The sequence below is a fragment of the Triturus cristatus genome, chromosome 8 (genome assembly GCF_964204655.1).
Source record: "Triturus cristatus chromosome 8, aTriCri1.1, whole genome shotgun sequence".
NCBI classification, from domain to species: Eukaryota; Metazoa; Chordata; class Amphibia; order Caudata; family Salamandridae; genus Triturus; species Triturus cristatus.
The window spans coordinates 1,554,504,268-1,554,527,744 of NC_140591.1; the positions used below are offsets into that span (position 1 = coordinate 1,554,504,268).

The 23,477-nt window shown below is 52.2% G+C and overlaps 1 protein-coding gene across 1 annotated transcript in view; it reads right to left on the minus strand.

Annotated features, from left to right (window-relative positions):
• Positions 1–23,184, minus strand: part of LOC146806134 (sodium-dependent proline transporter-like) — a 309,885-nt gene extending 286,701 nt beyond the window's left edge. Inside the window, exon 1 of the mRNA XM_085623473.1 lies at positions 22,912–23,184. Coding sequence (XP_085479599.1) covers positions 22,912–23,025 — 114 coding nt within the window. The 5' untranslated portion in view covers positions 23,026–23,184. The remainder of the gene's footprint in view (positions 1–22,911) is intronic.
• Between the last annotated feature and the right edge of the window lie 293 nt (positions 23,185–23,477).

Sequence of the window (23,477 nt, forward strand, 5' to 3'; positions counted from 1 at the left end):
ACTGTTACTTACCTAGCAGGTATCCCTCTCCGAATTCTCCGGCACTCAGTCGTGTGTAGATCCCACTATTCTGGAAGATGTAAGAGTCGTGGGTGCTCCCAGGAAACTTTGCAACAATATCTGTGATGATGTTCCCTGCATCACAGATCACCTGCACATTGATGGAGTGGGTGGACTTCCTGTTCCTGTAGATGTGCTCTGTATCAGCTGGTGGACAGATTGGGATGTGTGTACCATCAATACAGCCGATGACATGGGGGAACTGTGCCATGTGATAAAAGTCTGTTTTTGTTTTCTGCAGTGCAGCCTGTGTGTTTGGGAAGCTTATGTAGTGGTGCATTCTCTGCATCATGGCATCCAGGAACTTCCTAAAGAAACGTGACAGGCAACTCTGGGATACCCCACCCACCGCAGCTATCACCACCTGATAACTGCCGGATGCCAACAGATGTAGGCTGCAGAGCACCTGCACATGTGGGGGTATGGCGTGCGCCCTTCTTATTGGATGGTCCAGGAGTGGGTGTAGGTCCCTGATTAAGTCCATGATGGTTTCGGGGTGTAGCCTGTACCTCTCATGTATCTCTGCATCAGTCAGCTGGAATAGTGTGATGCGCTGTCTGTAGATTTGTTCCTCCCGTCGCCACACCCTCAGTCCTGCTGCCTGTAGACGTAGGCGCCTTGCAATGACGTACATGGCGGCCATGTTGTCCACGCTGTTGCATTTTGGGATTGCCTATATGCATTGTTGATGGTTACCACCTGCTTTCAATCCGTGTTAATTACCGACTCTTATTTACCGATTTTCCTGGATTTCTTAATTAGAGTGCTCCTACATGTCATTTTAAATTTTACCACTTCATATTTACCACTTCATGTTTACCGAATCGTTAATTATGTATTCGGTAAATCTGATTCGGTATTTTGGAATTCGGTAAATATGAATCGGTATTTACCGCCTCATATTTACCGAAAAGTGGTTTTTGGACTCCTACATCTCACTTGTCTGAATACCGGTCGGTAACGGCATATTTACCGAAAATAGGCCGTTACCGACCGGTATTTGGCTACCTACATGAGGCCCTTTGTGTGGAGAAGAACATTTTTATGCCCCGTATTTGAGCTTACGAGAGCCAATAACAAAGAAATAGAGGTCTTGAGGGAGTGTGTTTTTGTATTTTTGGTTGCCTCCAGACTTCAGTGTCTGGGTCTCAATCGGTGTCACCAGCAGTGCTTTAAAAGGTCCGGTACTGTCTGGTACGGAGTACCTGCACTTTTTATATTTTGAGAGGGAGAGTACCGCCACTTCTCAAGAAAAATGCAATACTTTTAATTGGAGAGTACTGGCACTTCTCAGAAACAAGCAGGTACTCTGGTACGGAGTGCCTGCACTTTTATTTTTCTATTTCAAGCGCTGGTCACAAGGAACCCTCAGTGCACATGTTCTATCAAATGAACACAATCATCAAAAATGCTGAAAGGCCAAAGGGAAAGAAAATGCAGTGCGTGCGGGTGTGAGCGCACACATGTGAGTGAAAGGGGACGGTGAAGGGGAGGAGATGAAAAGGAAGTGCATGTAGGCATGGAGAGAAAGATGAGGTGATATGGAGGGGGGAAACTTCAGAAAGATGTAGGGAGAAAAAAGACTAAGGGACTAATACAGAGACCAAGATTGGAGCCGATCACTCATCTATCGGATATGGACTAAAGTTCAGGGCCAACAAGCATTGGTGAAGCCAATAAGTCAGTCTTGTTTTAGGTGTATGCGTTCTATGAGGTTTTGCATGGGTCGAAGTGGGCAAGGGAACGACATAACCAAGATTGAATAATTTAACGAAAACAGTTCCCATACATTATATTTCATTTTTTTTTTAAACAACTATTCCTGAACTATTGATTTCCCCCAGTGGAAAGGGTGAAAATAAGCCTCACATCTACTGTGATGTAAGACAGGGAGCGGCAGCTGGAAATAAAGCACGCGCCTTCTCTCCAGGACGCCTACTCCCTGAAAGAAATGTGAATATGTGAAATTGGTTATTCAGCAAATCTAAAGGCTGCGTGGAAGCCAGTACAGGCTTTAGTTGATAGAATATGGATTTTGTCTTTGTAATAGAAACCTATAAAAAGGATTTATACCAGGTACAGTTAGCGTCTTACTAAAAAATAACTTTGTAAACATTTAAAGAATCTTTTTGCAGAAGCCTGTTTATACTGCGTGCACCCTTATAGTGTGCATTATATAGCATTTAAACCAATGACACATTCACAGTGTTTTCTGTGGCAGGTTTAGACCTCTTCGCACTATAAATACGTCAATATTTCACCAGTGCACCGGCCAGGATTCAACCCAGTGACCAACCGACTACACCCACGGGCATCTGAAGCAGGCGTGCAACGCCCATAGGGCTAAAAGGGCTTTAGCCCCCCTCCAACCTCCCCGTCGTGTGTCTCAGCCCGGGCTGCTGCAGCTCGAGCTGCTGTGGGCTCGGCTGGGCAGTGTCTGGAGTCTTCTCTCCGGCACGCCCGAGTTTTTCACAGGTCTTTAAAGACCATTTGCATATTTGCATACCTTTGTAAACTGGTTACCGAGGCTTAGTGTTCTTTCTGGTTCCAGTACCCCCTGAGCCCCCACTATGCCTATTCCTTACATTTGTATTTTACATTTACTGCCGTAGCGTGAGAATGTATTTCATGAAAAGGACTATAAAGTAGGGTTGCCAAAAGAAAAATGCCAGACATGTGTTTAAAGAGCCTGGAAAGACCTCGTCTTGATACTAGTGTTATAAATTAAAAAATTATGTATTCATTTGAATTCATTTGTAATATGACTTTTCTGTCTTTGTTCCCTTTAATTATCAGTCATGGATCATTCAGGCAGCCCTAGAACACAATTAAAAATGCTTTCCATTTACATATGCTATTGGAAGTATGCACAGATAAATGGTGCAAATACGGCTTTAGGGGACGGCTTATTTTTGTACCGTCTGGGACATCAAAATAATGAGCTGGCAACCCTAATCAAAGAAGAGGGGGCCGACCAAGGGGGCAGCAGGAAAGGGACCACAGGCAAAGAAAAGGGGGATGCCTGCCGGACTCTACATAATAAGGAGGGAGGACGGCGGGGCCCATGAAGGAGGGGACAGCGCCCCCCGGGGTTAGGGATGCAAGCAGGGCTGGGGAGGGCCTGGACCAGAGTGGGAAGCTGGCCATTGAGTATCTGCGCCCCTCTCTAAGTGACCCCCCCCCACAACCACAAGACTGTTAGGTCTGGCTAATTTCATCCCACTAAAAGTAAAGGAGAGAGTATGAAGGAAGGAATTCATAGACATTTTCTCACTGCTGGAAGTGCGCCAGGCAGGTTTAGACTTAGCGGCGCATGACAAAAAAAGACGATGACAGGAGGGACCGCCGCAAGCCCAGAATAGAAAGATCAATAGAGAATTGGCTGAAGGCCTTCCAAACATTGGCATGTGTTTTCATTGAGAAATTTCCCGAAAGCGCAGCAGCTCTAATTTTATACGAGCAAAAAGTGCACGAGGCGCAGCAGCAGTATCAGGGCGATGCATGGCTGAGATACGATGATGGTTTCAGAGAGAAGATGCAGGTGTGGCTGATAGTGGGTTGGGATTGCCAGGACATGGAAGGGTTCTCGACGCACATGGTGGCAGCCAGGGAAGGCGTCTGTGGCAAATGGAGCAATTTTCCGCCCTACGGGAGTAGGGTCGAAGATGAGGGGCAAGGGATCAGAGGGAAGCACCAAGGCAATAACAAATCTGGAATAATATGCTGGAAATTTGAAAAAGATGATTGTAAGCGGGGGGCGTCATGCAGGTTTCAGCACACTTAAGGGGCATGCCGAGGGAATCACCCCACCATCCGTTGTAAACAGGCCCCAGGGGCAGGGGCCCACGAAGACAAAAACAGGTGCTAGGGAGTGAGGTACAGGCCCCCCCCGTAGCGGGGGCAGGGCGTGGAAACCTGAGTGCAAGGGGGGAGCTCCCTCCGATCGTGAAACCGTAGGTAGCGGGCGGAAGGAGCACAAGAAAGGTAGAAAAAAGAGAGAATTACTAAAAGGTAGAGGGAAGGCTCACAGTGTCCTTGGGATGCCTCACGACAGGGGCCCTGAGGGAGCAAAGGGCGACCTACCGCCATGGAAAGAGTAGATGTGAGGCTCCCGCAGGACCCTTGGGATGCCTCACGGCAGGGGTACAGAGGGAACAAAATGGAAGGACTCAGCCTCATGACAGAGTAGATGCTCAAGCAAGGTCCTTGGGTTGCCACACGGCAGGGACCCCGGGGGGGATCAGGGAGGGCCCATGGAAAGGGCAGGGCAAGCGGGACGGCACTTGAGGCCCAGGCAGGTCCCAGATCGGTAGCAAGTTGAAGCCTTGACCCGGGAAACAGAGGCCCAGACAGGGGGCCCCTCCCGTATCCAGAACTTGAGGAGACTGGGTCCATGCAGCAATGAAAATAATTGCAAAGACAATGAAAGAAATTCACATGAATATTAATAGAGCATGAGGATAACCATGATTTCGGCAAATGTATGAGGATGTTATGTTGAATAAACTGCGACCTTTTTTGGCACAAAAGCACTTGGTTAGTGTTTTGATTTGATGGGCACGAGGAACGCAGTGGTTTAAAGCAAGGGAGGGGGGGGGGGGAACAACTCACCTCCTGGAAGGGGTTCAGACAACTCACTTGTCATTCTCGCCCTTCACTTTCACCTTCAACATGCACTCACAGCGATCACAATGCACTCACACTGATCACCATGCACTCACACCATTCACCCGCTCACCCTGCACTCACAATGCACTTGCACTGTTCACCCTGTACCTCACCCTACAGTCACACGAGCACACTACTCACCCTGCACTCATGTGACACTTCACTCACCTGTCCCCCTCACTGCTCAATCTGCAATCTCACTCAAAGAAGCCCATCGCTAACCAGGCATTCATTTTTCCCACTCTGCGCTTACATCTGCACCCAAATTCATATGGTCACCTCACTCACCCTGCAGTCACTCCTCTCACTCTCTCACACTGTTGCATTGCCTCACATAGGCACACCTGCCACCCACACAGCGCAGAGGGTTAATGTGCCGGCTACAAAGAACGTGTACCATGCAGATCACAGAACTGAGTGCGAGTAAACTAGGAGTAGCGCTATAAAAAAATGAAATGTTTGTCAGAAAGGTGCAACAGAGAGATGAGGCGCATTGCTGGTGAGTAGTAGTGAGGGAATTCATGGAGAAGGAGGAAATGAGTGCAAAAAATAAAAGGGACTGTTGCACCGTGTGTGACCAGTGCTAGGGCAGCCCTGCCTGGGAGTGTTAGGCCCCCCCACCTACACCCCCCCCCCCATCCCGCTGAAGTTCGGGTCTGGCTGCGCCCCAGGTCTGAAGTAATCGCATTAACCAACCAAGTTTTCATACCCGAAAAATGCACTTTCCCAAGGGCAAATTGAAATTGCAGTTATTTTTCATTGGAGGTGTGGGCATTATATTTTATATGCAGTTTATATACAATTGCCTGTAGGTGAAAATCCGACAAAACAGTTCATATTTTGTTTTCTTTAGCTATGTATCTGACCCCCATGCTACTGTACACAGGATCACAGTTCCCATAATTTTCTTTATGTACTTCGACCTCTGTGTATTTGGATGCACCAGCAAGAAAACAGACTGAGGACACCAAATACAGCCCAGGTGTCACGGAATGAACACTCCAGGCCGCGCCCATAATTATATAGGCCACGCCCTTTTCTAAAATGTACATAAAGGCGCTCCTTTGGCCACTCCCTTTTATAGACCACCAACTTTTATTTCAGTTAAAGCATTGTCTGTAACAAAGATTACTTTGCACATGCTCGCTCGCGGCAGGCAAGGGACTGAGAGACACGGAAATTTAGAGAGTCTCCCAGGATCACACAGTGCAGTTGAAATGTGAACTGGGATTAGAATTTAGATCTGGTTCCACAGTAATGGAATTAAATTTAAATGAAATGAAAAAGGCACTTATAAAGCGCATGGCTACCCTAAGGCCTCCCAGCGCTAAGAACCAGAGCTAATCAATGCGCGTTTTAGATGGTAGGGAACAAACGTTTTTAGCTGTCTGCGGAAAACTAGGTGGTCTTCTTCCAAGCGAATGCGGGCTGGAAAAGCATTTCAACTCTTGGAAGCAATGTAGGAAAACCGTCGACCCCCACTTCTAGGCCTATGAATTCTAGGTATTATGGCCATCCGTTTGTTTTCAGAACGAAGAGCTCTGCTAGGATGGTGAGGGGAAATAATAGACTGTAGAATTGGTGGAGCTTTAGAGGCCATAATCTTGTGGGTAATACAGAGGGATTTGAACTGAATCCTCTCTGCAATTGGCAGCCAATGTAAAGAGGCTATAGACGCTCGCGCCGATTCTCTGTGGGGAATATGTAGAAGCAGTCTGGCTGCACAATTCTGGAACGTCTGAAGTCTTCTTATAGTAAATAGAGAGCCCAGATAAAGTGCATTTGCATAGTCCAGGCGGGAAAGAATTAGAGCCTGGACCAGCAATTTCTTTTCACTAAATGGGAGTAAGGGTAGGACTTTCCTTACCACCCTGAGTAATCCGTAGCAGCAACCTGCTACTTTCTGGGCTTGTACTTTCATGTCCAGCTTGTGGTCTAACCAGACTCCCAAACTTTTTATTTGTTCTTTGGGCGATGGTATAATGCCCAGACATTTAGGCCATAGGGTAGTACAATCTACTGGAGGTTTCCTCAGAAACATCACGTCTGTTTTTGCTCCATTTAGTTGTAAGAAGGAGCACTCCATCCACGCCGATACTTTTTCCAAACAGTTAGCTAGATTGTTAGTTTCCCTCAATCATCCTGAAAACCAGTCTATCAATTGAGTGTCGTCAGCATATGTAACAATTTGTATGCCAAAGGGTTCAACAATTTTGGCCAAAGGGCTCATGTAAATGTTAAAAATAGTGGGGCTTAGGGATGAGCCCTGCGGCACCCCACACCTCAATGGCATACTCTTGGAGATGGAGTTGTCCTCGAAGACCTGAAATGAGCGGAGATCTAGGAAAGACTCCAGCCACATTAGTGCAGTTCCTGACAACCCTGCCCCTCTGGTCCTAGAGATCAGCAGTTGATAGTTTACGGTATCGAAAGCCGCGCTCAGATCTAAGAGGACAATTGCTGCAGAACCTCCGCAGTCTAAGATTTTTCTAGTTTCCTCAACGACCGCCATCAAAGCTGTCTCTATGCCCTGGTGAGACCTAAATCCTGTTTGCGTTGGATGAAAACAGTCATTTTCCTCCAAAAAGGTGGATAGAATGGAGTTGACGTGTTTTTCTGCAGTTTTAGTGATCCCTGGCAGCAACGAGATAGGGCGATAGTTGGAGAACACTTTAGGGTCCGCCCCCACTTTAAGTAGAGCTCTCACCATGGCTTGTTTCCATAGCAAGGGGACAATCCCTGTACCCAAGGACATATTAATAAGTTTTAAAATAGTGGGGGCCACTGATTGAAAAACTTGATTCAAGGCAGTAGGAGGGTCCATGTCCCTAAGAGAACCTGATTTCAAATTGTTAAGATGAGTTTTAAGAGATTTAATATCCAAAGGCGGAAAGATCTCCAATCTAGTCTCTGGTGGATCTCCTCTGTTTTCCAGCGGAGTATCATTTGGCATGATAGTAGCAGAAGGAAACGCTAAACAGATCGATTGAATCTTTATATGAAAGAACTCTGCTATATCATTGCAACGTCCTATACTATCAACCGCAGGTAAGGCTGGTGATAGAGGGGTGGTTAGTACTTTAAAAGTCTTAAAAATTTCCCGCGGAGCATTAGATGCAGAGGAGATTTTAGCGGCATAATAATTAGATTGTGCTTAGCTAATTTCTAATTTATACTTTTTAATTGCTTCCCTGTAAACATGCTTCTTCGCCATCTGAGAAATCTTTCCTCCACTGTCTCTCTGTCTGTTTGCACATTAATTTCAGTTCTCTGAGACCAGGAGTATACCATGCTATACTCTTTTGGCCCTTTTTATTAAGTCTCAATTTTTTATGGGCCACCAAGTCCAAAGAAGCTTCAATCCATTCATTAAATTCATGAGTCGCTGAATCTGGGTCAATTTCTAACAATGGGCGAGTATTATTAAGAATAGTAGCCCATGACTCAGTAGAAATCTTGGACCAATTTCCGCTAATTTTCTTGACTGGCCCCGCCAGAAAGTCCTTGGTTGGTGCAGACCAGGAAACAGCTCACGAGACATCGTCTAGCTTTACGGAAGTGACTTAAAAAACAACAATCATAAAATAAAAAGTAATGTCTAGCGGAGGCCACGGATAAAGTTACGCAAACTCGGTGCGCACACTCGGTTTACACTAAATTCCATAAAATAACTTTCCATACCTACAGTATATTTTTTGTATATAGCTTTTATGCAAATTCTATATCATAAACACCAGGACAACTCCTCCCATAGATGTAAACAAATTCCTTTTGCAGAAGATCACAGGTCTCGCTCTCGGAGTGCTCACGTTCAGTCCCCAGCAGACCTCGCCCCTCGATAATCCTTCAATGACTCACTCTTTCAAACACTTCTGCTAAGAGGCGTGCGAGGGTGTTGCTGCACGAGGGGACACGTGTGCGTGCGAGGCTGTTGCTGCACGAGGGGACACGTGTTGTTGTAACAGCGTCCGGCGAGTTTCAACAGCATCCTGTGACAGCTCTTACAAATAACTCGGCGCAAAAAAACATGTGTCCTCGAATGAATGTTATCGTAAGAGCGCCACGAGGCCACACGAAAGGCAGAGAAGCGCTTCGCAAAGACACAATCCCGGCAAAGCGGTTTGATCCATTTTTCTTGCGTATGAAACTAGATCCGATGCAAACTGATGGCCAGCACCAGGGCAAGCCATGGAGCAAACTTCTTTCACATTGATTTTATTGTGCTTATAGAGAAAGCATGTTTCTGCTTTTCAGGAGGTCAGTAATGCGATTATGTAGGAGATAAAAAAAAACTGTTAAACTTTTCAATACACACAAGCAAAAAACACAGCGCAGCATTGTTGCAAAATACACACTTTGACCAAACGGATGAGTACAAAAGCGGAATCAAGTAAAAACAAGCCTTGGCAAAGCCTAAAGGTCTCGCCTTTGAGACAGTAGCCATGCTTTGTGGAGCATGGCTAAACAAGGAGAAAAGAAGCCTATCACGCGGCCATCTACGTCATTTTGTAGCCGTGAGCAACACGACCATCTATGCACGTGCCTGCAAAATGACACAGTTGCTGTTTTTTAATTTTTATTTGCCAAGGTGAGTTGGGAGGGCAAACAAATAAAAAAAAAATTGCAAAATACTTTTTTGAAGTGTGTGTAGGGTGGAGCGATATGGAGGGTGGGGGGGGGAAGCAACACGGGGGTGTGGAGGAAGAGAATGGGTGGCAGAAAAGGAGGAAGTGTGTGGGGAAAGCAACACTGAAGGCAAGGGGGCAGAAGTAACAAGGGGATGGGGAGGAGAAGCAACAGGAGGAGTGCGTGGGTGGGGGGGAACCAACATGGGGTTAGGGGCAGAACAACACGAACAGTGGACGCTCCTCCGCTAAGGCGGAGAAGCGTCGCCCCTCTGCTCAAAAAGAAAAAGGATAGTAACGTATTGTTGTTATCCTTTTATTTTTCCCAGTGCAGTCGGTGGTGGGGGTGGGGGGTGCTAGCCAAAGCATGGGAGGAGTCATTTGCAATCCCTAAGTGCGCAGGACCTGTTTCACCGGCCCCCTAGGGCCAGGCAATAGTTCATGCGCACTTTGCATGTTCCCCACCAGGCTGCCTTACACAGCCATGAGGGACATGCACAGGCCCCCTGTTCCAGTCTGCGCGCCGATCCACGGCGCTCAGACCAAAACAACGCTGCATTGCAGCAGTGTGATTGGCTCAGGGAAGCCTGCCTGTCCGGGGGCTTCCTGTTGCCAGCCGGGACTGCAGGAGGTAGGAAGATGAAAAGGACGGAGGAGAGGTGGCGGCGGCCACCTGTTAAAGGGAAGTCATTTTTTCTGGCATTTAGATCCTGTCTCTCTAAAAAAAAAAGTTCTCATCTAAAGATCTCCCTTGCACTTACAAATTATATCTGGGCGGGCTCAGCCTTGTAACGAGAACTCCATGATGAAGCATGCCACTGGAGTGAGAACACGGTGGGTCAGAGTCCTAAAAATAAACCAATAGGGTTACACTACATTGAAAGGCCCCACCAGGACGCGAGAGCATCCATCTCCTTTAAGTGGTTGCTTGTCGAAGCAGGGTGAACCCACAAGTAAAGCTTCTACCACCCTCCATTGATGAAGTTGTTCTTGATAAGCCCACAATAGGCCTTTTACAACCAGACAGCTGTGCGGTTTGGTAGGCTCAACCTTCCAAGAGCAATAAACGATCAAGGGGGGGGGTGAAGTGTGGTATGAAACCCACATGTTCTTGGTAACTAAGTTCCTGGAGAATTAAGAGAAAACCAAGGAGACAAGGGACCCCGAGACACCAGATGAAATGGATACCAATGCAGTCCTTCCGTCATCAATAACCTAAACAACAAGGAGCCCTCTGACTCAGAGAACAGACCAACACCCATCCACCACAAAGAACACAGACTATCACCTCGCAGACTCACCGTAAGATTAACTGAAACATATCCATCCGAAGCACGCCATCAAAAGATGCACTCCACCCGAAGCAAGCCATCAAAGGATGCACTCCAGCTGAAGCAAGCCATCAAAGGATGCACTCCATCCGAAGCAAGCCGTCAAAGGATGCACTCCATCCGAAGCAAGCCGTCAAAGGATGCACTCCAGCCGAAGCAAGCCGTCAAAGGATGCACTCCAGCCGAAGCAAGCCGTCAAAGGATGCACTCCAGCCGAAGCAAGCCGTCAAAGGATGCACTCCATCCGAAGCATGCCGTCAAAGGATGCACTCCATCCGAAGCAAGCCGTCAAAGGATGCACTCCAGCCGAAGCATGCCGTCAAAGGATGCACTCCATCCGAAGCATGCCGTCAAAGGATGCACTCCATCCGAAGCATGCCGTCAAAGGATGCACTCCATCCGAAGCATGCCGTCAAAGGATGCACTCCATCCGAAGCATGCCGTCAAAGGATGCTCTCCATCCGAAGCATGCCGTCAAAGGATGCACTCCAGCCGAAGCAAGCCGTCAAAGGATGCACTCCAGCCGAAGCAAGCCGTCAAAGGATGCACTCCAGCCGAAGCAAGCCGTCAAAGGATGCACTCCAGCCGAAGCAAGCCGTCAAAGGATGCACTCCAGCCGAAGCAAGCCGTCAAAGGATGCACTCCAGCCGAAGCAAGCCGTCAAAGGATGCACTCCACCCGAAGCAAGCCGTCAAAGGATGCACTCCACCCGAAGCAAGCCGTCAAAGGATGCACTCCACCCGAAGCAAGCCGTCAAAGGATGCACTCCACCCGAAGCAAGCCGTCAAAGGATGCACTCCACCCGAAGCAAGCCGTCAAAGGATGCACTCCAGCCGAAGCAAGCCGTCAAAGGATGCACTCCAGCCGAAGCAAGCCGTCAAAGGATGCACTCCAGCCGAAGCAAGCCGTCAAAGGATGCACTCCAGCCGAAGCAAGCCGTCAAAGGATGCACTCCAGCCGAAGCAAGCCGTCAAAGGATGCACTCCAGCCGAAGCAAGCCGTCAAAGGATGCACTCCAGCCGAAGCAAGCCGTCAAAGGATGCACTCCAGCCGAAGCAAGCCGTCAAAGGATGCACTCCAGCCGAAGCAAGCCGTCAAAGGATGCACTCCAGCCGAAGCAAGCCGTCAAAGGATGCACTCCAGCCGAAGCAAGCCGTCAAAGGATGCACTCCAGCCGAAGCAAGCCGTCAAAGGATGCACTCCAGCCGAAGCAAGCCGTCAAAGGATGCACTCCAGCCGAAGCAAGCCGTCAAAGGATGCACTCCAGCCGAAGCAAGCCGTCAAAGGATGCACTCCAGCCGAAGCAAGCCGTCAAAGGATGCACTCCAGCCGAAGCAAGCCGTCAAAGGATGCACTCCAGCCGAAGCAAGCCGTCAAAGGATGCACTCCAGCCGAAGCAAGCCGTCAAAGGATGCACTCCAGCCGAAGCAAGCCGTCAAAGGATGCACTCCAGCCGAAGCAAGCCGTCAAAGGATGCACTCCAGCCGAAGCAAGCCGTCAAAGGATGCACTCCAGCCGAAGCAAGCCGTCAAAGGATGCACTCCAGCCGAAGCAAGCCGTCAAAGGATGCACTCCAGCCGAAGCAAGCCATCAAAGGATGCACTCCACCCAAGGACCAGACAAACTCCTAGGAAAGTGCAGCTATGCATACAATATGATGTAAAACAAGACTCCAAAACTAAAGCGCAGCACTCAGCTGACCAGTTAGACAAAGCGTCAAAGGACCACACAACCACTGCGATGCAACCCACAGAGACAACCCTTTGACCTATTCTCAGATTTGGACATCAAAATGCATGGCCATCTCTCCAATCCCCCAACCCACATACACTGGAACAATACCAATGGAAAATGCAGCATTTAACTAAACGAACCAAACATCATTTGTGTTACAGGGGCTGTCTTTAGAGCCCATCCCCTTCATTGAAGACCATCCTTCATAGCTTCAGTCACAAACATACGTCTGTCTCGAAAAACACAAAGTGGCCATGTCATCTTCAGACACGTGGTACAGGAACAAGAACTGGCACACACACGCAAACTTCTGCACAAATGCTGTTCCCACCTGATCCATGCACAAACGCAGTTTACCATATACATTTTTTTTATTTTTGTGTATTAGACCAGCGCAATGGTTGAGTGTACTTTAACCGTCCACAACCCCGCTTCCTCTCCTATTGCTTGTTGACTCTATGCTGGTCTTTGACCATGTAGGCTGCTCTTCTGCATTTTGGCTACGTTTGTGCTACAGAAACACCGTACACACAAATACTTTTTGAACGTAAGATACGCTTGCATTCAATCCAATGGAAGCACTTCTTAGAGGGTGGAACGTTTTACAAAGCAGCCAATCGGATGAGAGAGTGATACTTCTCTCTGTGAAGCCAAATCCTACTCTACGTGTATTTTAAAGAATTGGGAACAAACCGTCTAACAGAGAATTGTGCTATCATGCCAGATGTAAACATGAACACTGTGCCATATAACAGAAACCGTGAATCTATGCAACACCGTTTTGTCCTGCATGTATTTGTTCCAGTGCAAAAAGTATTGTATTATGGCCTCAGGTGTTTCACACAGTCTCGCACATGCTTTCCAGGAGCTTTTGCACAATTTCTCCTTTATAGAAACATGAGAGCATGTAACACGAAGAACTGCTGAACTTAGGGAAAAACATTCAGGTATCGCTTTATATGGCTCGTTCATCACTGACTGCGTTTGTACGAGACCTGCATGGACTTCTCAACACTCACTTCCCTTCTCCCCACCCTCTTCCTGTTTGCACCCTCATTTTTTCTTTCCCTAGGGTCTTCTTCAAACTTGATGACACTTTCTGCCTACACAGGGTAACGTGCCCCATTGTTAGCTAATCCCATGCTCCCCCACTCACCAGCTGTCCCACTTATCTACCTACCCTGCATAAAGACTCACCTAACTGCCCACTTTGTGTGTGCACCCCCTATTTTACTATAACCATTACACCACTCCCAGCCAATCCCGGCATGTATGTATGCATGTGTGCAGATACTTGCATAGTGCAAATCTAGCTAAAAAGGCATCAGAACGCTGTATAGGGTCAGAGGCAAGCATAAAGAAAATGGGTGCCAGGTGAGATCGTGGGTTATCGGGCTGTTCATACATTGTGATGTAGTGTTCTTTGAAGAGGTGTGTCTTCAACTCTTTCCTAAACCGGAAAAGCATTGGGGCGGTCCGGATGGATACAGGGATGTTGTTCCAGATCGTGGGAGCAAAGAAAAGGCCTATTGCCCTGCCCTGGGTGAAACTCCTCACCACCCACACGGTGCTGTACAACCATGTCCGCCTACTATGGGTCCCTCGTCATTACCCATCTTTAGATATCTCCAGATTAGCTGCGCATGGGTTTCAGGTCATCTTCTCTCAGAGGTGCCCATCCATGTCAAACCTGGGGGCATGCTCACCTTCCTACCCAAACTCTCAGGGTTCAAAATATTCATTTCATACAGAGAGGTCTGAAAATACACACAAATCAGAACACTAACATAACTATTAACTGTATAGATAAAATTCCGTATTGCATAGGCAACATCAATATATTTATTTCACCCACAAGGTCCATAGCTGTTGATCAGGTTAAACAATTATAAATTAAGGACACAGAAAATAAACAAACATATAGCACCTATATTTAAAACAGGCACAAACCAATAAAATATGATTCTATGTAAAAGAAATGCTTAAAAAAAAATAAATAAATAAAAGTCGTTTTCTCATTATAGCAGACATCAAGTTCGCCAATGGTAACCCTAAATTCATCCCCACTCAGTCTAAAAAGGGTATTTCTTTTAGAGGTATTAGTGAAGAGCCTCATGATAGGTTATGGTATTTGATGAAGCAAGATAATCGCAGGTCAGATTCCATCAACCATCATCAGCCCATCACGGGTGTGAGACCGGCCTCACGGCGTTGCCCTCCCAATCATCCAGCCAACCTGCAACCACCCTCAAGACACGACATCTCCGACTCCGGCCGCCCCAGCCACCCAGATCCGAGGGCCGGCCAGAGCCCTGACAGACTCGACACCCTACCACGCATGTCCGACCGAGGGAGCGGGAACCCTCGAGCCAGACCCAGAGGCGCCAGCCCAGTCACACCTCGGGTCGCCTTCCCCGGGAAGACTCGATCGGCCACCAGGCCCCTGGGGAGCAGGCGCCTCCCCTGCCGAGCGTCTGGGGTCCCTCCCAGACCCACCTGAAAAGACCAAAGGAGTGAGTGGCAGGAAATCCCGCCGAACCCCCTCCGTCACCCCAGTCCCCCCTCTGCGAGGACTCCGGACTTCAAAGAGCAAGCGGAGTATAACAAGGGGTGCCGGAGAAACGAAGGCAGAGAAGACCTGGAACCATCCGAGCCTGCTGACGCCGTCGCGGCTCCTGAACGCTGAAGTCACCTGGGCCTGCTGAGTGACTCGCGGCCCCCAGCTATTGAACCATCTGAGCCCTGCTGACGAGGTCGCGGCTCCCGAACACTGAACCACCTGGGCCTGCTGAGTGACTCGCGGCCCCCAGCTATTGAACCATCTGAGCCTTGCTGACGGAATCGCGGCTCCCGAACTCCGACCACCTGTGCCTGCTGAGAGACTCGCGGCGCTCCCCTTGAGGACGACTCGGTAAGAGATCGCCCAGAGACACGACACCCTCCAGCTCGAGGATTGTGAGCTATCCGCAGGGTATTTCGCAGAGACACTATCTTGAAAGACTGTCCCGCTACCCCCATTCCCCTCGACCGATTGTGGTACTTTGTGCCACTGCTGTACTACTTGCATCTTGGATCATAAAGATCCCTTGAAATCATCGATAAAAGAACCTATCGTCCTACAAAGAATACGTGTGGTGTCACTCTGTTCGTAGTGTATCTCAGGGTGTGCGCGCCTAGCTCGGCCTACGTGGGAGAGGTGGGTCAAAGGGGTGGGCAAGACGGGCATCGAACCCCCCTCCGGCGAACGCCTTTCCAACATTTGGTGGCAGACGACGGGATCCGAGCCGACACCGAAAGAGAGCGTGCAGTGAACGACTGACACACTACCAAACAGAGATGGAAGGAGAAACCTCCCTGGGTGCCGCAGGTACCGAAATAAGCTCACCGTTCCGAGAGGATCAATTGGACTATTACACACATAGAGAATTAAAACAGTTTTGCAAAGACCTTGGCATCGCTACCACCGGATTAAGCACAAAGGAAGACTTCCAGAAAGTATTGAAAACCTGGGTCGAGACGGGGGTGCCCCCGACCCAAACGGAAGGAGACTCTGCCCATGAACCACCAAGCATCCCGGCGAGAAACAACGGGCCAGAGGGGAACCTGTCCCCCGAGGAGCTAGCGGACCGGGAGAGAAGCTGCAACCACAAACTTGAACTGGCAAAACTAAAAATCGAGGGAGAAATAAAACTAGCAGAGAAAAAGTTGGCCGTCGAGCAGTTACCGCTACAAGGGGAACTCGAAGAGAAGAGACGCCAAAGAGAGCACGACGAAAAGAAGCTCCAGCTAGAACATGAACGCAGCCTGAAGGAGATCGAGTGGCGGGCTAAAAACGAAAAGTCACAGCCACCCGGGAATCCACCGCCCGCTCCCACCGGGGAAACCAAAGTCCACATCCCCAAGGATGTGGTAAAGGAGTATTACAAGAACGACGATATCCAGCAGTGGTTTAAGGCCTACGAAGTCGCCATGACCTCTCACCGAGTCCCGCAGAAGGATTGGGGGGCTGGCCTATGGGGCCGGTTCTTAAGCGAAGGAAGAGACACCCTGCTAGATCTGCCCTCCACGGTCATGAACTCCTACAGCCACATGAAGGAAGCCCTCGTGGGCCGGTATGGACTCACCCCCGAAATGTACCGACAACGGTTCCGAGATTGCAAGAAGATACCGGGCACCACGTGGGTAGAATACGTGAACTTTTACAGCCGAGCCTTGGACGGGTGGATCAAGGGCAGCAAGGTCTCCACCTTCGAAGAACTGTTTGATCTGATTGCCTGGGAACATTTAGCGGCCAATTGCTTTGTAGAACTGCGCCAGCATCTCCTGGACAGTAAACTCACCGACCCTCGGAAGCTGGCCGCTGAGGCTGATCGTTGGGTGAATACCCGAGCCACCCGGGGCCCCGTGGGGGACTACGGCCGCCACAGTCAAGGCCCCCCCCGCCAGAGGGGCGGAGGGAACCATGGCCGACCAAGAGACTTCCCCGGGGGGTCCTCAACCAGCCCCCCCAGCAGCCCACCAGCGGCGGGTTCAGCCCCGTCCCCAGCAAGCACCGGAGCCGCAGGACGGCTAGGTCCACGAGCTAGGATCACCTGCTTCCGCTGCCAACAGCCCGGACACTACGCCAATGACCCCCAGTGTCCCCAGTATCAGCGAACCACAACGACCAACCCCCCGGCCCGGCAGATGGCCTCCGTGGCTCTGGGGGAAGAGATGGAGGACTCCGAAGAATGGGAACCGGCGGCCATGGCCCTGGTCTCCCTTGGTGATCGAGAAATGGTCCCCGGGACACCCTTGCCCGCCAACACAAAGAAATACCAACAGCAGGTGACCATCAACGGCCACCGAGTCGAGGGCCTCCGCGACACCGGGGCGAGGTCCACCGCAGCCTAATTTCAGAAGACCAGATCCTAACCGGTGCCCTCTGTCCGGTCCTATCCTCCGACAATTCTGAGAGCCTCTGCCAGATGGCGCTGGTGCCCTTCGAGTGGGGAGGGGTCTCCGGAGAACTGAAAGTAGCGGTCCGGACATCACAGCCCGTAGACTGCCTCCTGGGCAACGACCTGGAGAGTTCCCCGTGGGGGCAAGTAGAACGAAGAGCCCATCTGGAGATGATGGGCCTACCAGAATGGGTCTGCGCCACCACGCGCTCCATGATCGCGCGATTGCCTCTCTCCGAGGGCAGTGAGGCCCTCCTACCGAACACTATCCCCGAGAGCCGGGACACCCTACCAGAAGCGGACAACCCTCCTTCGGAGGGAGAAGAAGACACTAACCCGGGAGAAGGGCCAGAACCTTCCGCCCCGGAGGCCCTGACTGAGCTCGGAGAACTGCCCGAGATGGCCCAGTGGCGCTGTGAGGGGGGGCCCTCCCGTGAAGAGTTCTGCCAGGAACAGGCCACCTGCCCCTCCCTCGTGGGACTCAGACAACAAGCCGAAGCCCAGGCCGCCGGTGATCGAACCGGAACCCATTGGATCTATTGGGACAATGGCCTCCTATACAGCGAGCAAAAGTCCGCCGAGCTAGGCGCAGCCCGGGTACTGGTGGTACCCCTGCGTTTCCGGAGCCTCCTCCTGGGCCTGGCCCACGATGTACCCTTGGCAGGACACTTAGGCCAAGACATATCAGCGATTGGTTACCCACTTCTATTGGCCCAAGATGCGAGCGAATGTAGAAGTACACTGCAAATCCTGCCCCACGTGCCAGGGCAGTGGGAAGAGTGGCGGAAAACGCAAAGCTCCCTTACAACCGTTCCCCGTTGTGAGTACCCCGTTCGAGCGGGTCGGCATCGACATCGTGGGACCCCTGGATCCGAAGACCGCCCAGGGCCACAGATTCATCCTTGTCCTGGTGGACCATGCCACCCGCTACCCCGAGGCCATTCCCCTCCGCACCGTGACGGCTCCTGTGGTGGGCCGGGCTCTCATCGGGGATCTTCTCCCGTGTCGGATTTCCCCGCGAGGTTGTGAGTGATCGCGGCACTAACTTTATATCCCGCTACATGAAGTCCCTGTGGCAGCAGTGCGGAGTCACGTATAAGTTCACGACCCCCTACCACCCCCAGGGCAACGGCCTAGTGGAACGCTTCAACCGAACCCTGAAGGGAATGATCCTGGGCCTCGAAGAGCCCCTGCGCCGGAAATGGGACGTCCTCCTCCCTTGCCTCCTGTTCGCATACCGAGGAGTTCCCCAAAAGTCTCTGGGGTTCAGCCCCTTCGAACTGCTATACGGACATCGCGTCCGAGGGCCCCTGAGCCTGGTCAAAGAGGGCTGGGAGACAAGCCCCCGGGGGACACCCCCTGATGTGTTCCGCTACATCCTGGCGCTCCGCAACCAGACGAGGAAGTTCAGAGAACTCGCAGAGGCTAACCTCGAGGCCAGCCAAGAAGAAATGAAGCGCTGGTATGACCAGAACGCCACCCTGGTCGAGTTCCAGCCGGGCCAGCAGGTTTGGGTCATGGCCCCGGTGAAGCCCTGCGCCCTACAAGACAAATGGACTGGTCCCTTCAAGGTGATCGAGCGGAAGAGCCAGGTCACGTACCTGGTCGATGTACAGTTCCCACGGAACCCCCTCCGGGTCCTCCACGTGAACCGTCTCAAGCCCCACTTTGTGAGAACGGAATTAAGTTTGCTACTGGCCACCGATGATGGGGCGGAAGAAGACACCGAACCCCTGCCCGACCCCCTGTGCGCTAAGGACCTGGATGGTTCCGTGGAGGGAGTAAGACTTTCAACCACCCTCACTCCCCAACAGGCCGACGACTGCCGCCAGCTGCTCAGACAATTCGCAGACCTCTTCTCCCTCATTCCAAGGGTCACCGACTGGTGTGTCCACGACGTGGACACCGGCGACAGCCCGCCTGTGAGACACCGAGCCTACCGTGTGCCTGACCGAGTCCGCACCTGCATCAAGACCGAGGTACAGAAGATGCTCACCCTTGGAGTAATCGAACCCTCCGACAGCCCCTGGGCCAGCCCGGTGGTCCTGGTCCCGAAGGCGGCTTCCCCTGGGGTCGCCCCCGAACTAAGATTCTGTGTGGACTACCGGGGGCTCAATGCGGTCACCCGCGCAGAGGCTCACCCTATCCCCCGCGCCGACGAACTCATCGACCGCCTGGGGGCCGCCCGGTTCCTCAGCACTTTCGACCTGACCTGCGGATACTGGCAGATTGCTCTCACGGAGGGAGCGAAAGAACGCTCGGCCTTCTCCACACCAGATGGCCACTACCGCTTCAGGGTCATGCCGTTCGGGATGAAGAACGCCCCAGCCACGTTCCAGCGGTTGGTGAACAAGGTCCTGGCCGGACTCGAGGAGTTCAGCGCAGCGTACCTTGATGACATCGCCGTATTCAGCTCTCAATGGCACGAGCATCTCCAGCACCTCCGACAAGTACTCATGGCCCTGCGCCAAGCCGGCCTAACAGTGAAAGCCAGCAAATGCCAGCTCGGGCAAGGCTCCATGGTCTACCTGGGGCATCAGGTGGGCAGCGGCCAGGTCGCCCCCCTCCAACCGAAGATCGACGCCATCAAGTCCTGGGAGCCCCCCACCACGCAGACGGAGGTCCGGGCCTTCCTGGGCCTTACAGGGTACTACCGGAGGTTCATTAAAAACTATGGTAGTTTCGCGGGGCCCCTCACGGAGTTGACCTCCAAAAAGCTTCCGAAGAAGGTGCAGTGGACCACCCCGTGCCAGCAGGCGTTCGACGCCTTGAAAACCGCCATGTGCACCACCCCCGTACTCAAGGCCCCCGACTACTCCCAAGAGTTTGTGGTCCAGACCGACGCATCCGAACACGGCATCGGGGCCATCCTCTCGCAGTTCGACGACAAGGGCATCGATCAGCCCATAGCCTTCATCAGCCGAAGGCTGCTGCCGCGAGAACAGCGTTGGAGTACTATAGAACGAGAGACCTTTGCCGTAGTCTGGGCCCTCAAGAAACTACGGCCCTACTTGTTCGGAACCCATTTCCGAGTACAGACGGACCACCGGCCCTTGCGGTGGCTAATGCAGATGAGGGGGGAGAACCCCAAGCTACTACGATGGTCCATCTCTCTCCAAGGGATGGATTTCACTGTCGAACATCGCCCCGGGGCGGATCATGCCAACGCCGACGGCTTGTCCCGGTTCTTCCGCTTCGGTGAGGAGAATCCCCCAGTGGATGGGTAGTTCTCCACGCCTTTCAGCTGGGGGGGGGGGGGGACGCGTGTGAGACCGGCCTCACGGCGTTGCCCTCCCAATCATCCAGCCAACCTGCAACCACCCTCAAGACACGACATCTCCGATTCCAGCCGCCCCAGCCACCCAGATCCGAGGGCCGGCCAGAGCCCTGACAGACTCGACACCCTACCACGCATGTCCGACCGAGGGAGCGGGAACCCTCGAGCCAGACCCAGAGGCGCCAGCCCAGTCACACCTCGGGTCGCCTTCCCCGGGAAGACTCGATCGGCCACCAGGCCCCTGGGGAGCAGGCGCCTCCCCTGCCGAGCGTCTGGGGTCCCTCCCAGACCCACCTGAAAAGACCAAAGGAGTGAGCGGCAGGAAATCCCGCCGAACCCCCTCCGTCACCCCAGTCCCCCCTCTGCGAGGACTCCGGACTTCAAAGAGCAAGCGGAGTATAACAAGGGGTGCCGGAGAAACGAAGGCAGAGAAGACCTGGAACCATCCGAGCCTGCTGACGCTGTCGCAGCTCCTGAACGCTGAAGTGACCAGGGCCTGCTGAGTGACTCGCGGCCTCTCGCTATTGAACCATCTGAGCCCTGCTGACGAGGTCGCAGCTCCCGAACACTGAACCACCTGGGCCTGCTGAGTGACTCGCGGCCCCCAGCTATTGAACCATCTGAGCCTTGCTGACGGAATCGCGGCTCCCGAACTCCGACCACCTGTGCCTGCTGAGACTCGCGGCGCTCCCCTTGAGGACGACTCGGTAAGAGATCGCCCAGAGACACGACACCCTCCAGCTCGAGGATTGTGAGCTATCCGCAGGGTATTTCGCAGAGACACTATCTTGAAAGACTGTCCCGCTACCCCCATTCCCCACGACCGATTGTGGTACTTTGTGCCACTGCTGTACTACTTGCATCATAAAGATCCCTTGAAATCATCGATAAAAGAACCTATCGTCCTACAAAGAATACGTGTAGTGTCACTCTGTTCGTAGTGTATCTCAGGGTGTGCGCGCCTAGCTCGGCCTACGTGGGAGAGTTGGGTCAAAGGGGTGGGCAAGACGGGCATCGAACCCCCCTCCGGCGAACGCCTTTCCAACAACGGGCACCTCATCCAGGGCACCGAAAAATCAGCCCCCCATCATGGGAGCCGCTTCATCAGCCCACCATCACGGGCGCCCCATCATCAGCCCACCAACACGAGCGCCCCATCATCAGCCCACCAACACGAGCGCCCCATCATCAGCCCACCAACACGAGCGCCCCATCATCAGCCCACCATCACGGGTGCCCCATCATTGGCCCATCACGGGCACCCCATCATTAGCCCATCACGGGTACCCAGTCATTAGCCCATCACGGGCACCCAGTCATTAGCCCATCACGGGCACCCAGTCATTAGCCCATCACGGGCACCCAATCATTAGCCCATCACGGGCACCCAATCATTAGCCCATCACGGGCGCCCCAATCATTAGCCCATCATGGGCAGCCCATCATCAGCCATCTCTGGGTATCCACAAGTTTACAATCTATGGGTTCTGCCATCTTCTTCCCACATTAGATACCCCTTTAGCTGCCAACACTCCGTGACTAACGCCAAGTGTGCCGTTACACCTTTTTACATTTGGTGCCAGCTCATTCGCCCAGCCGTAGTGCCATATCCAAGTCCTCCCACCTCACCCCTTCCTCTACCACACAGTTAGACCTAGAAACCTCACGTTGCCCTCCATCAAATGAGTGCTCGTCCAGTCCAGGATTTTATTTTCGCAGCTGTGCCTTTCACATCAAACTCTGATCTACAAACACCAGAGATCAGGAAATGACACCGGATCGTGTGAGCTATGCACGCCTGGCATAGCACACGCCTGTGACCCCTCATATCCTATGCCAGGAACCCCCTTACAATGTCTCTCAGGAATCTCCAAACCTGCCTCCCCCAATGAGCGCGCACTCATTGCGCGTACTATGTGCCCCCTCGTTGCCCTCAACAAGCTATCCAATGGATGCAACTTTTCCCAGCAATCTCATTGCCCCCAAGAAACCCCCTCACAATCTCTCCAATGAGCCCTTCATAATTACTCTTGTCTAGAAGTCCTGTTTGCCCACGTGCCCCCCCCCCCCCCCCCCATCTCCAAGGAGCCCTCATTGTCTCTTGCTGGGTTCCTACTCGTTGAACCGGTTCGTGCGCCCCTCAGTGTTACTCTTTCCAGGAAGCCTTGGTATCCCCCCAACCCCTCCCAAGCTCTGCCAGGAGCCCCCTCATACGCCCGTCCCTGGGAGCCCCACCTCCGCAGTCCCAGCCCCACCTCTCCGCTCCCATCACTCACCGGCGTCTGCGGGGTCAGCGCGGCTCCCCCGACCAGCTCCACCGCCTGCATTTCCTGCGGCGGGGGCTCGGGCTTCCTCAGCCCGTCACCCCATTGTTCCGGCGGCAGCTTCATGGAGTGTCCCCTCTCTCTCCTACCTGGGCTCGGGGAGCGAGCCGAGCCGGCGCAGAGGACAGAGCCGGGCGCCAGGCCAGAGAGTCCCCGGTGTGTGCGTGGGAGCAGCCGCCTCCCCGCAGCCAGACAGCTTACCTGGGGCAGGTGCGGCTCCGCCCTTTCCTTGTCAGCAGGGTGTCTCCACAGTAACCAGGGCTGTCCGCCTTGCAACAGAAGGGGAAGCCGCGGCCGCCGGGCCTGGCCCGGCGCCACTTAAAGAGGCAGGCTGCTGCAAACCTTCGAAGGAAGCGACCGGCAGGTGTGAGACACAATACAAGCCGCATCCAGGGATAAACATGCTCTCTCAAGGGCAGGCGCTTTATAGCTGCCACGTAGGGCCATTTCAGGTGTATTACCTCCAGCAAGTCCTGGCGTTGCGTTCTGAGACGTATAGTTTAACATGTTTCATTCAA